Source organism: Mixophyes fleayi, chromosome 4, assembly GCF_038048845.1.
Source record: "Mixophyes fleayi isolate aMixFle1 chromosome 4, aMixFle1.hap1, whole genome shotgun sequence".
Lineage (NCBI taxonomy): Eukaryota > Metazoa > Chordata > Amphibia > Anura > Limnodynastidae > Mixophyes > Mixophyes fleayi.
Genome location: NC_134405.1, coordinates 132,756,553 through 132,771,581, shown reverse-complemented (window position 1 = coordinate 132,771,581; position 15,029 = coordinate 132,756,553). Strand labels below are relative to the sequence as shown.

Sequence of the window (15,029 nt, the reverse complement as noted above, 5' to 3'; positions counted from 1 at the left end):
TTCAGAACCCCTTTTCTCTGCAGGCAGGATGGAGTGCATTTGAGCGATACAAGCATGGCTTTGTTTATAAGATAGGTTTATAAGAGTTTAGCTTTGATAGGTGTAGGTATGGTGGCGAACCGTGGTTCTTGAGGATCCAAGCATAGCCGCAAAAAGCAGTGCAGTTGACGCCCAGTGGTCGGGCGTTAACTGCGTCACAGTACAGTAGTGGGCATCACAGTACAGTAGTGGGCATCACAGTTAAGTAGTGGCCAAACTGAAATTGCCTCTCTTAGAACAGTCGGTTATAGTCTCGGTCCAAGTAACGCCCCGGTGGGTAGACTTGTGGGTGCATTCCTTTAACTCAGAGGGGTTGCTGTTTCAGTAGTGCCCAGGACAGATGTCCCAGAAGTAGATATGTGGGCCCGGGGTGAGAGTGCCCATTTTTTCGCGGTTGTCCCTTGGTTGATGCTGGGAATTCCTGGTTGCCTGGTGGAAGTCGAACTCACTGCTCCTTCTCCACCACCATATTTAAATAAAGTTATTTCATTTGCCACACTCAGGTATTGAGTCAATTATTCTAAGTGGTTAAAGGTATAGAAGAGGTTAAGTGAAGTAAGAGATATCAGCCATTAAGCGTTTTAACAATGTTTCCTGTCACTTCTCTTACTAAGATATTTGTAATAATGAAACATGACACCCTGACACATGAATTGGGAAGAGGACTATATATGAGATAGCATATTCCTTGGACTCAACTTACAACAGGAAATATCAATATTTCCTGTTTTAAACTGAGCCCAAGCATCTAGGTACACCCATCTACTGTTTAGAGAAGTCTGGCCAGAAGTGATCTTCATGGAGAAATTGCCGCCAAAAAGCCATACCTTCAACGTGGAAACAGGGTCATGTAACTCAACTATGCACAAAAACATAGGAACTAGGGTGCAGAAAATGACCGCAGGTGCTCTGGACTGATGAGTCAAAATTTTAAATATTTGGCTGTAATAGAAGGCAGTTTGTTCACCGAAGGACTGGAGAGTGGTACAATAATGAGTGTCTGCAGGCAACAGTGAAGCATGGTGGAGGTTCTTTGCAAGTTTGAGGCTGCATTTCAGCAAATGGAGTTGGGAATTTGGTCAGGATTAATGGTGTCCTCAATGCCGAGAAATACAGTCAGGTACTTGTCCATCATACAATACCATCACGGAGGCGTCTGATTGGCTCCAACTTTATTCTGTAGCAGGACAACAACCCCAACAATACAACCAATGTCATTAAGAACTATCTTCAGCGTAAACAAGGAGTCATGGAAGTGATGATATGCCCCACAGAGCCCTGATCTCAACATCATCAAGTCTGTCTGGGATTACATGAAGAGACAGAAGGATTTGAGCAAGCCTACATCCACAGAAGATCTGTGGTTAGTTCTCCAAGATGTTTGTAACAACCTCCTTGCCGAGTTCCTTCAAAAACTGTGTGCAAATGTGCCTAGAATAATTGATGCTGATTTGAATGCACACCAAATATTGCTTTAATTTAGATTTCACTTCTGTTCATTCACTTTGTATTTTGTTAATTGCTAAAAATAAACTATTAACACTTCTATCTTTGAAAGTATTCTTTCTTTATAATGTCTTGATACAGAAGATATTATATATAGAAATATGTGTGATACAGTAAATTAGGTTTAAAGGACTGAAATAGGCGTGTCATAAGAGGAAAAGTGTGAAAGCCTATGGTGATGTAACGAGTGTACCCAGGAGCAGAAAAAGAAGGATAGCGTGCGCAATTATGGGCGTAAATACGGTTTCCTTTTACAGGAATTTTCTTTTACCCCCACATAGGTAAAAGAATTAATAAATTATTCAAATTGTAGTTCTGCTTTCTAGCACAGTGTAATAATGCTTGTGTAACAGAGATACAGTAACTACTTTAACTACTATACTTATGGAATTTCCTCCCATGAGTACATGTGGTTTAATCATAGATTCAATCAATTTGGTAACTGTGAACCTGTGAAGATGTTGAAAAAAACAAACAAAAAACAGCTTATATTCCTTGAGAACATGGTTAAAATCTCTGGTTGAGGTAAACAGAGAGGATACTTTTACTCACCAATCCGGTCCAAGCGGTCTAGTGCCACACTCTCAAATGCCCGCCTCATCATTGGGTACTCCTCCAGAACCTCATTGAAATGGTCTACGCTCAGTGAGTACAGTCGACAGTATGTGTCAGCTCTCACACTAGCAGTTCGCCGGCCTCGTGTCAGCAGACAAATCTCTGGAAGGAATGGAATTAAAATATTTAGTAGTTAGAATTTTCACAGGTGCCAGTTTTTATAAAGCAGCTTTTAATTTTAGTTTTTGCACAAATAACAACTGCTAACGTTTTTATAGAGGTACAATATTTTGAGTTTACCATCGCATGGAAACACTGACCAACTGTAGGACTACATAAGAAAGTTATTTTGTGCCATTGACATGGCACAAATGCAACATCTGTAAAGAATGATCTCCATGGGGACCTGCAGCAAATGCAAAAATCTTTTGACTGTTGTGTGATAGTTCTACAGAGAGTTGCGGAATCCTGCAATTTCATGGCATGATACAAATTGTAATGCAGTCGACATTCTACACCATAATGTTGACAGTCATGGAGGGAGATTCAATTAGCCAAGAATATATGCAAAGTGTCTCCAGGAACGGATGCGTAGACACTTTAGGCAATTTTTTTTAGTGAAATGGCCCCTGATTTTTGCTTGCACCTCTACGGGGGCGTATATTTTTATCATACTACCAGTAAAAATGTGCAGCGCAATGTTTTCAGGAACATTGTGGCTAATTGTCCCCCTCCCCTTATAATGTCTAAACAGTTAAAATGTCAACATACAGGGGCATATTCAATTCTGATCCGATCCGCGGAAAATGCGCACTACTGCCCGTAATACGGTATTGCAATAACGCGGATTTTCGTACGCAGCCCTAGGGGCTGCGAACGAAAATCCACGTTATTCCGGTACCGCGGATTACGTTTGCGGCCGTTCCGGCGCGATCCCGCGAATCGGGATCGGAATTGAATATGCCCCATAATGTCTACACATTCAAATGTGTACAGGGTTGCAATGTCAACATTCAAAATGTCTACATAAATAAATAGGAAACAAATAAACAAAAAAATGGCAAACAGGTAAAAAAACGGCAATAAATGTAAAAAGAAAAACGGATTGCCACACCCCCACCCCAACAGCTTTTACTATTACCAATACTAGGCTTTACCTAGACCGGGCTGGTCACACTATAGCAGGGAACCTCGCAGTGTGGGGTCCCCCTGCCATAATGCCAAACCAGCCCCAGACCAGTCAGCATGGGACTGGATTCCCTGGGGAGATCGGGTCTGCCAAAAGAAGTACCCCTAGGTTTAACCAGCTCTGGGCTGATAGCACTAGGGCTCTTCCCTGGGTCGGTGGGTGTGGGGTAATATTAATTGTTTGTGTATAAATCCATTTTGTCCCCAGTGCACTACAAGTCCCAGCATGCCCAGGTTGCTATTAAGTGTTTGGGCATGCTGGCGCTTGTAGTACTACAAGCATCAGCATACCCATGGCTGCAGGGCTGCAGGGCATGCTGGCAGTTGGGGAACCACAAGTGCCAGCATGCCCTAGCACCCAGGGACCGCTAAGATGCCATTTTTATTTTTACATTTATTTCCGTTTTCATTTATATTGCTATTTTTTTTGTTTGTATCTATTTATTTATGTCACCATTACAACCCCATACACATTTTACATGTCAACAGTTTGAATGTGTAAACATTATGTATGTCGGCATTTTAACTGTGTAGACATTATGAAAACGTAGACATTTTTATAATCCAACCCGACAAATTATATTCATACAAATGAACGGGATATATATTGTTTCACATATGGTGTGTATTAGCAAGATGCATGTAACAGAAGACTAACTGTACACAATAAAGATCATTAAATTGCATGTGATTTTTTTTATGTGATTTGTCTGACAAAAATTGCTGATGTAGACCAAGGCTTAATTCTATCTGTTTGTGTTTAACAGTTGATGGCTTTTATAAATGTTGCACATTGTATGTTACTGATCCCTGAGGGCTCAGTCTTTCTAATTATTAATAACAATCTTAAAATGTAATCTCTGGCTGTGCTGGGCAGACAATAAAATAACAGCAAATAATGTTTTTTAAGAATTATCAATAACATTATCATTTATTTATATAGCGCAAGCTAAATAACACACAGTGATAAAACAAGACTGGGTATCAGAAACAGACCGAGGTAAGAAAGCACTTCTTGCAAGTTTACAATCTATAGAAAATCTGTGCACAGTAGATTATAACTAAGTACATCATGTGCATACAGCAGCAGTCAAACGACATCACAAGGGGGGAAAACAACTACACAATAATATATCTTGTCCTTTGTAAATTACTGCCACATGTGTGAGTGACATGGTTTATTTGTGTTCCTGCAATGAGTGTTACAATGGATAGCTGCAATAAAAGCAAAGATTTATCAGGGAATTATTCTCTTCCAAAGAGCAATTGATGGGATACATAAAATATTAAGTGGTGTCATGATTATAGCCTTATCAGGATAATCATAAAAGTAATATGTTAGTTTTGTCATAATATCTGTATTTACTTTAGTCAAAATGATCTCTAGCCAATCACTGTGTGTAAGCTAAAATAGGGTAAATGTATTTTGATGAAAGGAAACAGATATACTTCAGAGACCTGTTGCTATCTTGATTGTTTGTTGCACTGTTATCAAAGAATGGTCCCATTAAGAGTTTCAAAATCCCTAAAAGATGGCTAAAATGTATTTGGCCGAAAAGGATCATAGCTGGGTCAATCCAAGCTCATTATATATTCCTTAAATCAAACATAATGGATCAAAGCAATAATAACAAGGTTTTGGAAGACGCATACGGAACCTTTAGGGATAAAGTGTCTTCCTAGGAATCAATATAACAAAATTATGTTTCCTAAATATCTGTATCTAAGTAATGCCAAATTTATGTTATGTTCCAGAAAGGAGTTATGGTGTATTTTTAAGAAACCATATCAGTACTTCAATGTTTGTGTTCTATTTAAAGAAACTGTTTAATTTTATATTTATGTATGTTAATTGGTTGTCACCATGTTTATTCAATAAACAGTGTGACTTATACTAAATGCCATGTAATAATGTTCTCCTTTGTGTTCTTAAAAATAATCATGTGTCATATAGGCATTTTTTTGTAATACTACATTTATATGGGGAATTGTTTGGTTTACATTTACTCTGGTTATAGATTTTTGGAGGTTTTAGTCACTTTAGACAGACCAGGTGGTTTGGTGTTGACCCCCAAATGTCAAACATGCTGAGGTGGATCCTGCCGTCACATGTGGCAATATGATCAATATGACCAAAGTTATTTCATGAACTTGTTTTCTCATTTTAAAACTTAATCAAAAAGAGCTCTTAAACTCTGACAGCATAAAGCTTTTCTTACAATGATGTTAGTATGAAATATATATGGAGATATAAATGCCATAGGAGACACAGCATTGTTGTGTATTCTAAATACTACAGATGTTTGACAGAGATTCATTACCTCCAAAGTAGGATCCATCAGCAAGTTTGGTTTCTTTGCTGCCCTTGCTCAAGATACTGACAATACCATGTTGTATGAAGAACATCTTCTTGCCGACTGTTCCTTCTCTGATGAGATAATCTCCTGGTTGAAAGACCTCAAATCGTAGCTTTGTAAGCATTGATGTCACAAAGTTGGGGTCAGCATTGGCAAAAAGAGGCATGGAGGCCACCAGCTTGCGGCAGTTAAAATTAATGATCTCCTACAGAATGAAAATACAAACAAACCACTCATTGTAAGCATTGAAACAGAGATAGGTAGAACGCTTTATTGTGAAATATTCATTTAGTTATGGAAAATGTTTCCAAAACAGTTGCTTTGCAATTAAAGTGATGTTGAAAGTAATGTATTATTTTATTATTACACTCGACCACTTGTTATTTGTAGATGCACTCTATTGTTTTCACGTTATAGCTACGTGAAATAGCTACAAATCTATTGGTATTGTGAGCCAATGCGAATTAATTAATTTCACCAAAAGCTAAACATTTTGCTTTGGGTAGAGTCATGCACTATAAATGGAAGAAGAAAATCTTGCTTATCTGCGCTCTCCCCATTCTACATCCGGTTTGCAAAGTCTCTAGCGGTCAAAGCAGGAGATCCTGTCTCCAGCTCATGGTGGGGTTTCATTAAACTGCTAGCAGCATTATCAAGACAGTGAGCTTTTTATTTATCTGAATGGGAAGCTGACGGGGAAAGAGACCGTGTCAACACCGCTAGAAATTTGATGAAGGTCTGCCCTGAGCAGGAGAAAGGCTCTCCTGCATTTACTGATAGTGACCTCACAGATAGGGGAACACGGGTACATTTTCTTCTTTTATTTATCTAGGCAGAGCTATCTTCATAGTAACAAAGCCATACCAGAAAAAAAAAAAGAAGTTACAGCTGACTCATTGACTAGTTTGTATAGACCTAACCTATTTATTTTTTAATTACTCTACTGTATCAGGGCCATGAAATAATGCATATAGATGGACAAATGCGCACTAAGGTCAAGTATGATCTGGAATAGAATGAGATGAAGCATATTTCTGGTATATTTTTTTGTGCTATACGCTCCAGGTCCTTATAGGTCACAGATTAATTTTACATGACATTAATTATATTACATTACATTTGTATAGCTGATAATAAAATGATGATAGCCGTTTACTTATAAACGTAGTCTTTATAGAAATATAAACCAAAAACATAATTTTGCATAGTATTATTATTATTATTATTAATATTTATTTATAAGGCGCCACAAGGCATCCGCAGCGCCGTACAGAGAAAAACAAAATCACAATACAATGGGAGACAGCACAGTACAGTAAACACAGCAACTCAGTACGCTCAATGCACAGCTAGAGAGGGCGGGGAAGGGGGAGGGAGGATCCGCAAACGACGGGGCCCAAGAAGGAGGGCGCGGAAGACAGGGAGACCCCCAGGGGGGAGGAGGGAGCGAGAGTGGACGTGGGGTTTAGGACCCTCGAGGAGGAGGGCTAAGTAGCTGGAGAGCAGAGTTAGAAGTGGTGGAAACAGGAGGAGAGATGGCCCTGCTCAGAGGAGCGTACAATCTAAGGGAAGGGGTGGACAGACAGAGAGACGCAGGGGAGAGAGGGAGAGTAGGGGGACAGAGGCAGAAGATAAGGTAGGAAGTTAAGTGGGAGACAGAAAGGCTTTAAGAAAAAGGTGGGTTTTTAGGGCCCGTTTGAAGCTGGACAGATTAGGGGAAGTTCTGATGGAGGGAGGGAGCTTGTTCCAGTGGAGGGGGGCAGCGCGAGCGAAGTTTTGGATACGCGCGTGGGAGGAGGTTATAAGGGGGGAAGAGAGGCGACGGTGAGAGGCAGAATGGAGAGGGCGGGATGGAGCATGAATAGAGAAGAGGGTGGAGATGTAGGGCGCAGTGGAGTTGGCGAGGGCCTTGTAGGTGAGTGTGAGGAGCTTAAAGAGGATTCTGAAGGGGAATGGGAGCCAGTGAAGGGCTAGGTAGAGGGGGGAGACAAAAGAGGAGCGGCGAGAGAGGAAAATAAGTCTAGCTGCAGCGTTAAGGACGGATCGAAGGGGATCGAGATGAGAGTGGGGAAGGCCAGTGAGGAGGAGGTTGCAGTAGTCCAGGCGGGAGATGATCAGAGAGTGGATAAGGCATTTGGTGGCATCTTGGGAGAGGAAGGGCCGGATGCGAGCGATGTTGCGCAGCTGGAAGCGGCAGGATTTAGCAAGAGAGAGGATGTGGGGGCCAAAGTAGAGAGAGAGGAGTCGAGGATGACACCAAGGCAGCGAAGTTGGGGGACAGGGGAGATAGAGGTGTTGTCGACAGTGATGGAGAGGTCAGAAGGGGATGGGATATGAGAGGGAGGAAAAACTATGAGCTCAGTTTTGGCAAGGTTAAGTTTGAGGAATCGAGAGGACATCCAGGAGGAGATGGCAGAGAGGCAGGCGGACACCCTAGAGAGGAGGGAGGGAGAGAGATCAGGAGAGGAGAGGTATAGTTGAGTGTCGTCAGCGTAAAGGTGGTAGCTGAAGCCGAAGGAGCTGATGAGTTCACCCAGGGAGGAGGTGTATAGAGAGAAGAGTAAGGGTCCCAGAACAGAGCCCTGAGGGACCCCGACTGGAAGGGTGGATGGGGGGGAGAGAGACCCAGAGGTGGTGACAGAGAAGGAACGGTGAGTAAGGTAAGAGGTGAACCAGGACAGGACTGGGCCGGAGAGGCCGAAAGACTGGAGGGTGTGAAGGAGGAGGGGGTGGTCAACGGTGTCAAAGGCTGCAGAGAGGTCAAGGAGGATGAGAAGGGAGAAGTGGCCCCTGGTTTTTGCAGAGAGGAGGTCATTGGTGACTTTAGCCAGGGCAGTTTCAGTGGAGTGGAGGGGGCGGAAACCAGACTGGAGAGGATCAAGGAGGGAGTATTCAGAAAGGTAGGAGGTGAGACGGCTGCAGACGAGCCTCTCGAGAATTTTGGAGGCAAAAGGGAGAAGAGATATGGGGCGATAGTTCGAGAGAGAAGTGGGGTCGAGATTAGGTTTCTTAAGAATGGGGGATACGAGAGCATGTTTGAAGGAGGAGGGGAAGATGCCAGTGGAGAGGGAGAGATTAAAGAGGTGAGCGAGGTGGGAGCAGGTGGTGGGGGAAAGGGAGCGAAAAAGGTGGGAGGGGATGGGATCCAGGGGGCAGGTAGTGGGGGGGGGGAGGATAAAATGAGAGAGTGGACTTCCTCGCCGGTGGTGGGACGGAAGGAGTGGAGGGGAAGGTGGTTGAGGGGGGAGGACAGAAGAGTGGGAGGGGTGGAAGAGAGAGTGGAGGAGGAGATTTCAAGTCGGATGGCCTCGATTTTAGAGGAGAAGAAGGAGGCGAAATCAGAGGCAGTCAGGGAGGAGGGGGTGGGGGGAGGGGAGGGGGCCAAGAGAGTGCTGAAGGTGGCAAAGAGGCGGCGGGGGTTAGAGGACTGGGAAGAGATGAGGGATTTAAAGAAAGATTGTTTAGCGAGTGAGAGGGCAGAGCTGTAGGATGAAAGGATGAATTTAAAGTGAAGTAAGTCAGCCAGGGAGCGGGATTTTCTCCAGTGACTTTCGGCGGAACGGGAGCATTTTTGGAGAAAGCGGGTAAATTTGGAGTGCCAGGGTTGGGGTTTGGAGCAGCGGGGGTGGACGGAGTGGGCAGGGGCGACCGCGTCCAGAGCGGAGGTGAGGGTGTGATTGTAGAGGGAGACCGCCTGGTTGGGGCAGGCCTGGGAGGAAAGGGGAGAAAGGAGGGTATCGAGAGAGGAGGACAGAGAGGCAGGGTCAAGAGCATCGAGGTTGCGTATGGACAGAGTAGGTTTGGGCAGGGGGAGGGGAGCAGGAGAAGAGGAGAGTGAGAAGGAGAGAAGATGGTGGTCGGATAGAGGAAAGGGAGAGATGGAGAAGTCGGAGAGATTACATAGGTAGGAGAAGACAAGATCAAGGGAGTGACCTAGGCAGTGGGTAGAGGAGGAGGTCCATTGGGTGAGACCAAGGGAGGAAGAGAGGGTGAGCAGTTTGCTGGAAGCAGGGTAGGTGGGGTTGTCGATGGGGATATTAAAGTCACGAGAATGATCGAGGGGAGATCGGAGGAGAGGTAGTGAGGAAGCCAGCTAGCAAAGTTGTCAAGGAAGAGGGAGGTGGGGCCAGGGGGGCGGTAGATGACAGTGACGCGGAGATGGATGGGGTAGAAGAGGCGGATGGAGTGAGCTTCAAAAGAGGAGAAGGAGAGGGAGGGTTCAGGAGGAATGACACGAAAAGTACAGGTGGAGGAGAGGAGGAGGCCAACTCCACCGCCAGGGCGGGTACCAGGCCTGGCGAAGTGGGTGAAGGAGAGGCCACCATAGGAGAGGGCAGCGGGGGAAGTAGTATCAGAATCGGAGAGCCAGGTTTCAGTAACGGCAAGAAGGTTAAAGGAGTTGGATAGAAAGAGGTCGTGGATAGCAGTCAGCTTGTTGCGGACGGATCTGGCATTCCAGAGGGCACAGAAGAAAGGGGGAGAGGAGAAGGGGGAAATGGGGATGAGGTTAGCAAGATGAGCAGCGCGCGGGGGATGGCGGGGAGGAACGGGAGAGGTAGGGCGGGGGGAGAGTATGGGTATGGAGTGAGAGCGGGGAGGCATAGTAGGGAGAGAGAGTAACAGAACAATGAGATAGTGGGAACAGTGAAAAACAGGTAAGAACAAAGGCAGGAAGACAATGAAAAGGTGGAAGATAATAACGAATTATGGCGTGGAGGGCATGGAACAACAGTACAGTGAGATAATAAGGACAATGAAGACAGGTAAGAATGATAGCAGAACAGTAAGATAGTAAGGACAGCGGATAACAGGTAAGAATAAGCAGGGAGACAATAGCAAGATGGAGGACAATAACCAATTAGGGCATGGAAGGCAAAGAATAATAGAAGGAGAGGTAATAAGGACAATGGAAATAGGCAAGAATAATAACAGGTAAAACTAGTTGCTGGTAAATATAAAATCAGGAAAAACAAGATAAAGGCATATAAATAGTAGAATAATAACAGGTAAAAAGTAGAAATTTGTAAATGTACAATCAGGAAAAACAAAATAATGGCATATAAAATGTTTTATATGCAGTTGATGCAGTTAAGCCAGGGATTCAGCAGGAGAAGGGTTAATTGACAAGCCGGGTCGGTACACAGTAGATCAGTTGATACAGATAAGCCAGGGACTCAGCAGGAGAAGGGTTAATTGACAAGCCGGGTCGGTACACAGTAGATCAGTTGATGCAGATAAGCCAGGGATTCAGCAGGAGAAGGGTTAACTGAAAAGCCGGGTCGGTACACAGTAGATCAGTTGATGCAGATAAGCCAGGGATTCAGCAGGAGAAGGGTTAACTGACAAGCTGGGTCGATACACAGTAGATCAGTTGGTGCAGATAAGCCAGGGACTCAGCAGGAGAAGGGTTAACTGACAAGCTGGGTCGATACACAGTAGATCAGTTGGTGCAGATAAGCCAGGGACTCAGCAGGAGAAGGGTTAACTGAAAAGCCGGGTCGGTACACAGTAGATCAGTTGATGCAGATAAGCCAGGGATTCAGCAGAAGAAGGGTTAACTGACAAGCCGGGTCAGTACACAATAGATCATCTGGTGCAGATAAGCCAGGGACTCAGCAGGAGAAGGGTTAATTGACAAGCCGAGTCGGTACACAGTAGATCAGTTGATACAGATAAGCCAGGGACTCAGCAGGAGAAGAGTTAATTGACAAGCCGGGTCGGTACACAGTAGATCAGTTGGTGCAGATAAGCCAGGGATTCAGCAGGAGAAGGGTTAAGTGACAAGCCGGGTCGGTACACAGTAGATCAGTTGATGCAGATAAGCCAGGGACTCAGCAGGAGAAGGGTTAATTGACAAGCCGGGTCGGTACACAGTAGATCAGTTGATGCAGATAAGCCAGGGATTCAGCAGGAGAAGGGTTAACTGACAAGCCGGGTCAGTACACAATAGATCATCTGGTGCAGATAAGCCAGGGATTCAGCAGGAGAAGGGTTAACTGACAAGCCGGGTCAGTACACAATAGATCATCTGGTGCAGATAAGCCAGGGATTCAGCAGGAGAAGGGTTAATTGACAAGCCGGGTCGGTACACAGTAGATCAATTGATGTAGATAAGCCAGGGATTCAGCAGGAGAAGGGTTAACTGAAAAGCCGGGTCGGTACACAGTAGATCAGTTGATGCAGATAAGCCAGGGATTCAGCAGGAGAAGGGTTAACTGACAAGTCGGGTCGGTACACAGTAGATCAGTTGATGCAGATAAACCAGGGACTCAGCAGGAGAAGGGCCAACTGACAAGCCGGGTCGGTACACAGTAGATCAGTTGATGCAGATAAGCCAGGGATAGATGGTATGGCCTTGTCCTTGGAGTGATGATGACACTCCTTTGTACCCCCACAATAATTTCCCACTGTCTTCACAAGTTTTTAGATGTTTTATAATTGTGGACAGATAATTGTGTGGGAGGAAAGACACAGAGCTGATCTAACGTGCAGCCTTCTCCAACTGCCGCCCGCATGCTAGTAGGCCAGTTAAAATATCAATTCCAGCATTTCATAAGATTTTCACAGCCTTGAATTAGGAGTAAGAGTGTAACAAATGCAAAATTTGAAATCTACAATGTGGACATATTTTATTAAATGTAAAACTATTCATTTAGTCCATTGAATGTACAGTCACAAGCTTGTCATAGGGTTTCTATTATACGAGGTACTGATCTGAGTCATGAATGAAACAGAGAGGTTAGGTGCCTGTCAGGAACTACTGCTCAGAGATATAGGAGGTGTTCAGTTTGTTGAATTGGTCATTCAAGGCGGAGAGGTAGAAGTTGTTGCTAATGATTTATCTACCAGTGAAGTTGGAACAGTTCAGAGAGTTTGTTTTTGTCTGTTAGGAAAGGGAGTTTGGGCAGACAGCATCTCCACTGTCCTTCTCAGAAGTATTTACAGCTTTCATACAGGGCAGTGCAGATAAGATTGAGAATATCTGGGAAGCTCTAGAAATTGATAATAGAGGTTTTTATGATAGGAACAATTTATAGACCACTGGGATAAAATCAGGAATAGGATAGCTAAATGGAACAATTCACTGAGATTTCTCGGTCCTTAATTACAACCGTTTGACTGAATCCAAATTTTTCGAACAAATCCTTTTATTTACATTAATACGTTTTTGTCTGTCTTTTAAATTTTATTTTATTTTTAAAATGAACATATTTAAATTACCAGAGAGTAAAATAAATTAACAAAATAATCCAGCCAGATTGACCGCCACAATTAGAACATCAGTAAGTCGTTAAGGGCTAAATTAACGCCTGCTACGCTCATGATTTAGTTCTAATGCGACTCTAAAATGCCTGATAATTTTCCTGCCTGACTGGCGCCATTACCCCTCGAGGCTGGATGGCAAGAGTCTATGGGGGTCGAGTACAGCAGTTCCAGGTAAAAAGAACTCTTAATTTTGCACTTTGTGTCCATGGTCGGTTGGAAGCTGACAACAAAATAGTAAATGGATAATAAAATAAGGCACAAAGTAAAAACTACTGATATTTCATACGCATGTGAATGATTTTTGAGCATCATTGGTGTGATTCTTTTAAAATAACATTAATTTCAACAACTGTAAACGACAGTATAACTGTTTTTCATATCAACCTGTAAATTTGTTATTTACCTCCTATCTATGTATATATACACAATTTGTCTTAGGGAAGTCTAACCCTCTCCCTTGCCCCCATCGATATACGATTTGCGTTCACTGCTCAGATGCTATATACCGCTGCATCAATGGCTGCCGGAAATGGGTGCAGACCGAAATTCATGAATGCGCTGGATGCAGAAATGAAGCAGAGTTTTAAATCTTTTTATATATTAATAATCTTTGGGCAGTTCTTTATCAGCTTTTGACAACAGTACATTGTGTTTTTGTTTGAAGTGGATTTTGTGAATATTTGCACAACCTGACAGTATTTTTTTATTCTGTCTACTCGTGTCGAAGAAGACCAAGAGAACGCTGAAGAAAGAAAACAGATTTTTTTTTTTAATGAGGATTGGGAATTGCAAGATTATCTTGTTTCTGCTAAAGATAAGATGATTTGCTTGCTTTGTGATTTTGCAATATCAACATTGAAGAAATTCAATGCTCATCAGCATTATAACACTCAATATTTGAAATGAGAAAGTGAGGCACAAAAGGTTGTATTGCAGAAATTAAAAGATGAAAAGCAAAAGCAAAGACAATTATTTCAAGCAGCAACAAGACCTGGAAATAATGCCACTGAAGCAACTGATAAAGTAGTTTATATACTCAGGGGAAAAAGGGAAGCCATTCAGTGATGTAGAAATCGGGAAAGTATGCATTGTCGAAGTTGTAGGATGTTTAGACCCCAATAACGTTCCAAAGTACTAACAACTGCCTCTTTCAAGGAGAACTATAACTGATTGGCAGCAGGAATTAGCCTTCAACATAACAAAGCAACTTCATGCAATACTCAAAAAGGAAAATATATATTACTTATATATTAATATATTATATATATATTAATTGTTTTGGGCACTCTTGCATGCCGAATACAGGGAATATATATATTCACCAACTTTCAAGATAAATGTTGTGAAGTAGAACTGAATTTGGTAAATTTAGTGAGTGCATGTACAGAGTGTGCACCTTACATGATTTATTAAGGAAAGTAAAGCAAAACAAATGAGTAACTTTGCACCATGGCAAAACCATGCCACTTTGGAGGGAGATGTAAATTTAAAATGTGTTCACAGATTTATAGTTGGGAAAGGGCATATCCTAGATCAACTTTAAATTTCAGTGTTAAAAATCAAATACCTGCTGTTACGATCTTCTCTTCCACAAAAAAATTCCCACCTCACTTCTTGAGGATGCAAGCCGGCCTGGTCTTCTGGAACCGCCTTATTATCTCCTGACTGGGCAGGATCATAGTGGTCAAAATTAATATTATACCCAAATGGCTTTATTTCTTCAAAACTCTACCAGTAGCCGTCCCCGCTTCTCTCCTTGCTAATGTTCAGAAAACCTTTACTCGTTTATATGGAACCACAGACCCCCTGGTATTTCGGCCAACGTCCTAAAACTACCAATACCCTGCGGCTCTAACTCCTGACTCGATACAGAATCTACCTAGACAATCTCACTTCCCTGTGGGGATTACCCCTTGTGCACCGCCTCCCAATTTCCTCCAAATTGCTTCCCATAATTAAATTTGATGCCAAGCTATGGGAATCGCACTCCTTCAAATTGAAACTCACAGCAGTATCTCCCCTGACCCCCATTTGGCACAACCATGCTTCCTCCTGGATTCTCAACCACGAGACATAGTCTCTGGACCTGAGCAGGACTCAAATTCCCACTGACTTCTC

General features: G+C 43.0%; 1 protein-coding gene across 1 annotated transcript in view; it reads right to left on the bottom strand.

Moving 5' to 3' along the window:
- Positions 1–15,029, bottom strand: part of HCN4 (hyperpolarization activated cyclic nucleotide gated potassium channel 4) — a 146,659-nt gene that overhangs the window by 37,958 nt on the left and 93,672 nt on the right. The window contains exons 6-7 of the mRNA XM_075208310.1: positions 5,610–5,850; positions 2,098–2,262 (exon numbers count right to left, since the gene is read on the bottom strand). Of these exons, the coding sequence (XP_075064411.1) occupies positions 2,098–2,262; positions 5,610–5,850 (406 nt within the window). The remainder of the gene's footprint in view (positions 1–2,097; positions 2,263–5,609; positions 5,851–15,029) is intronic.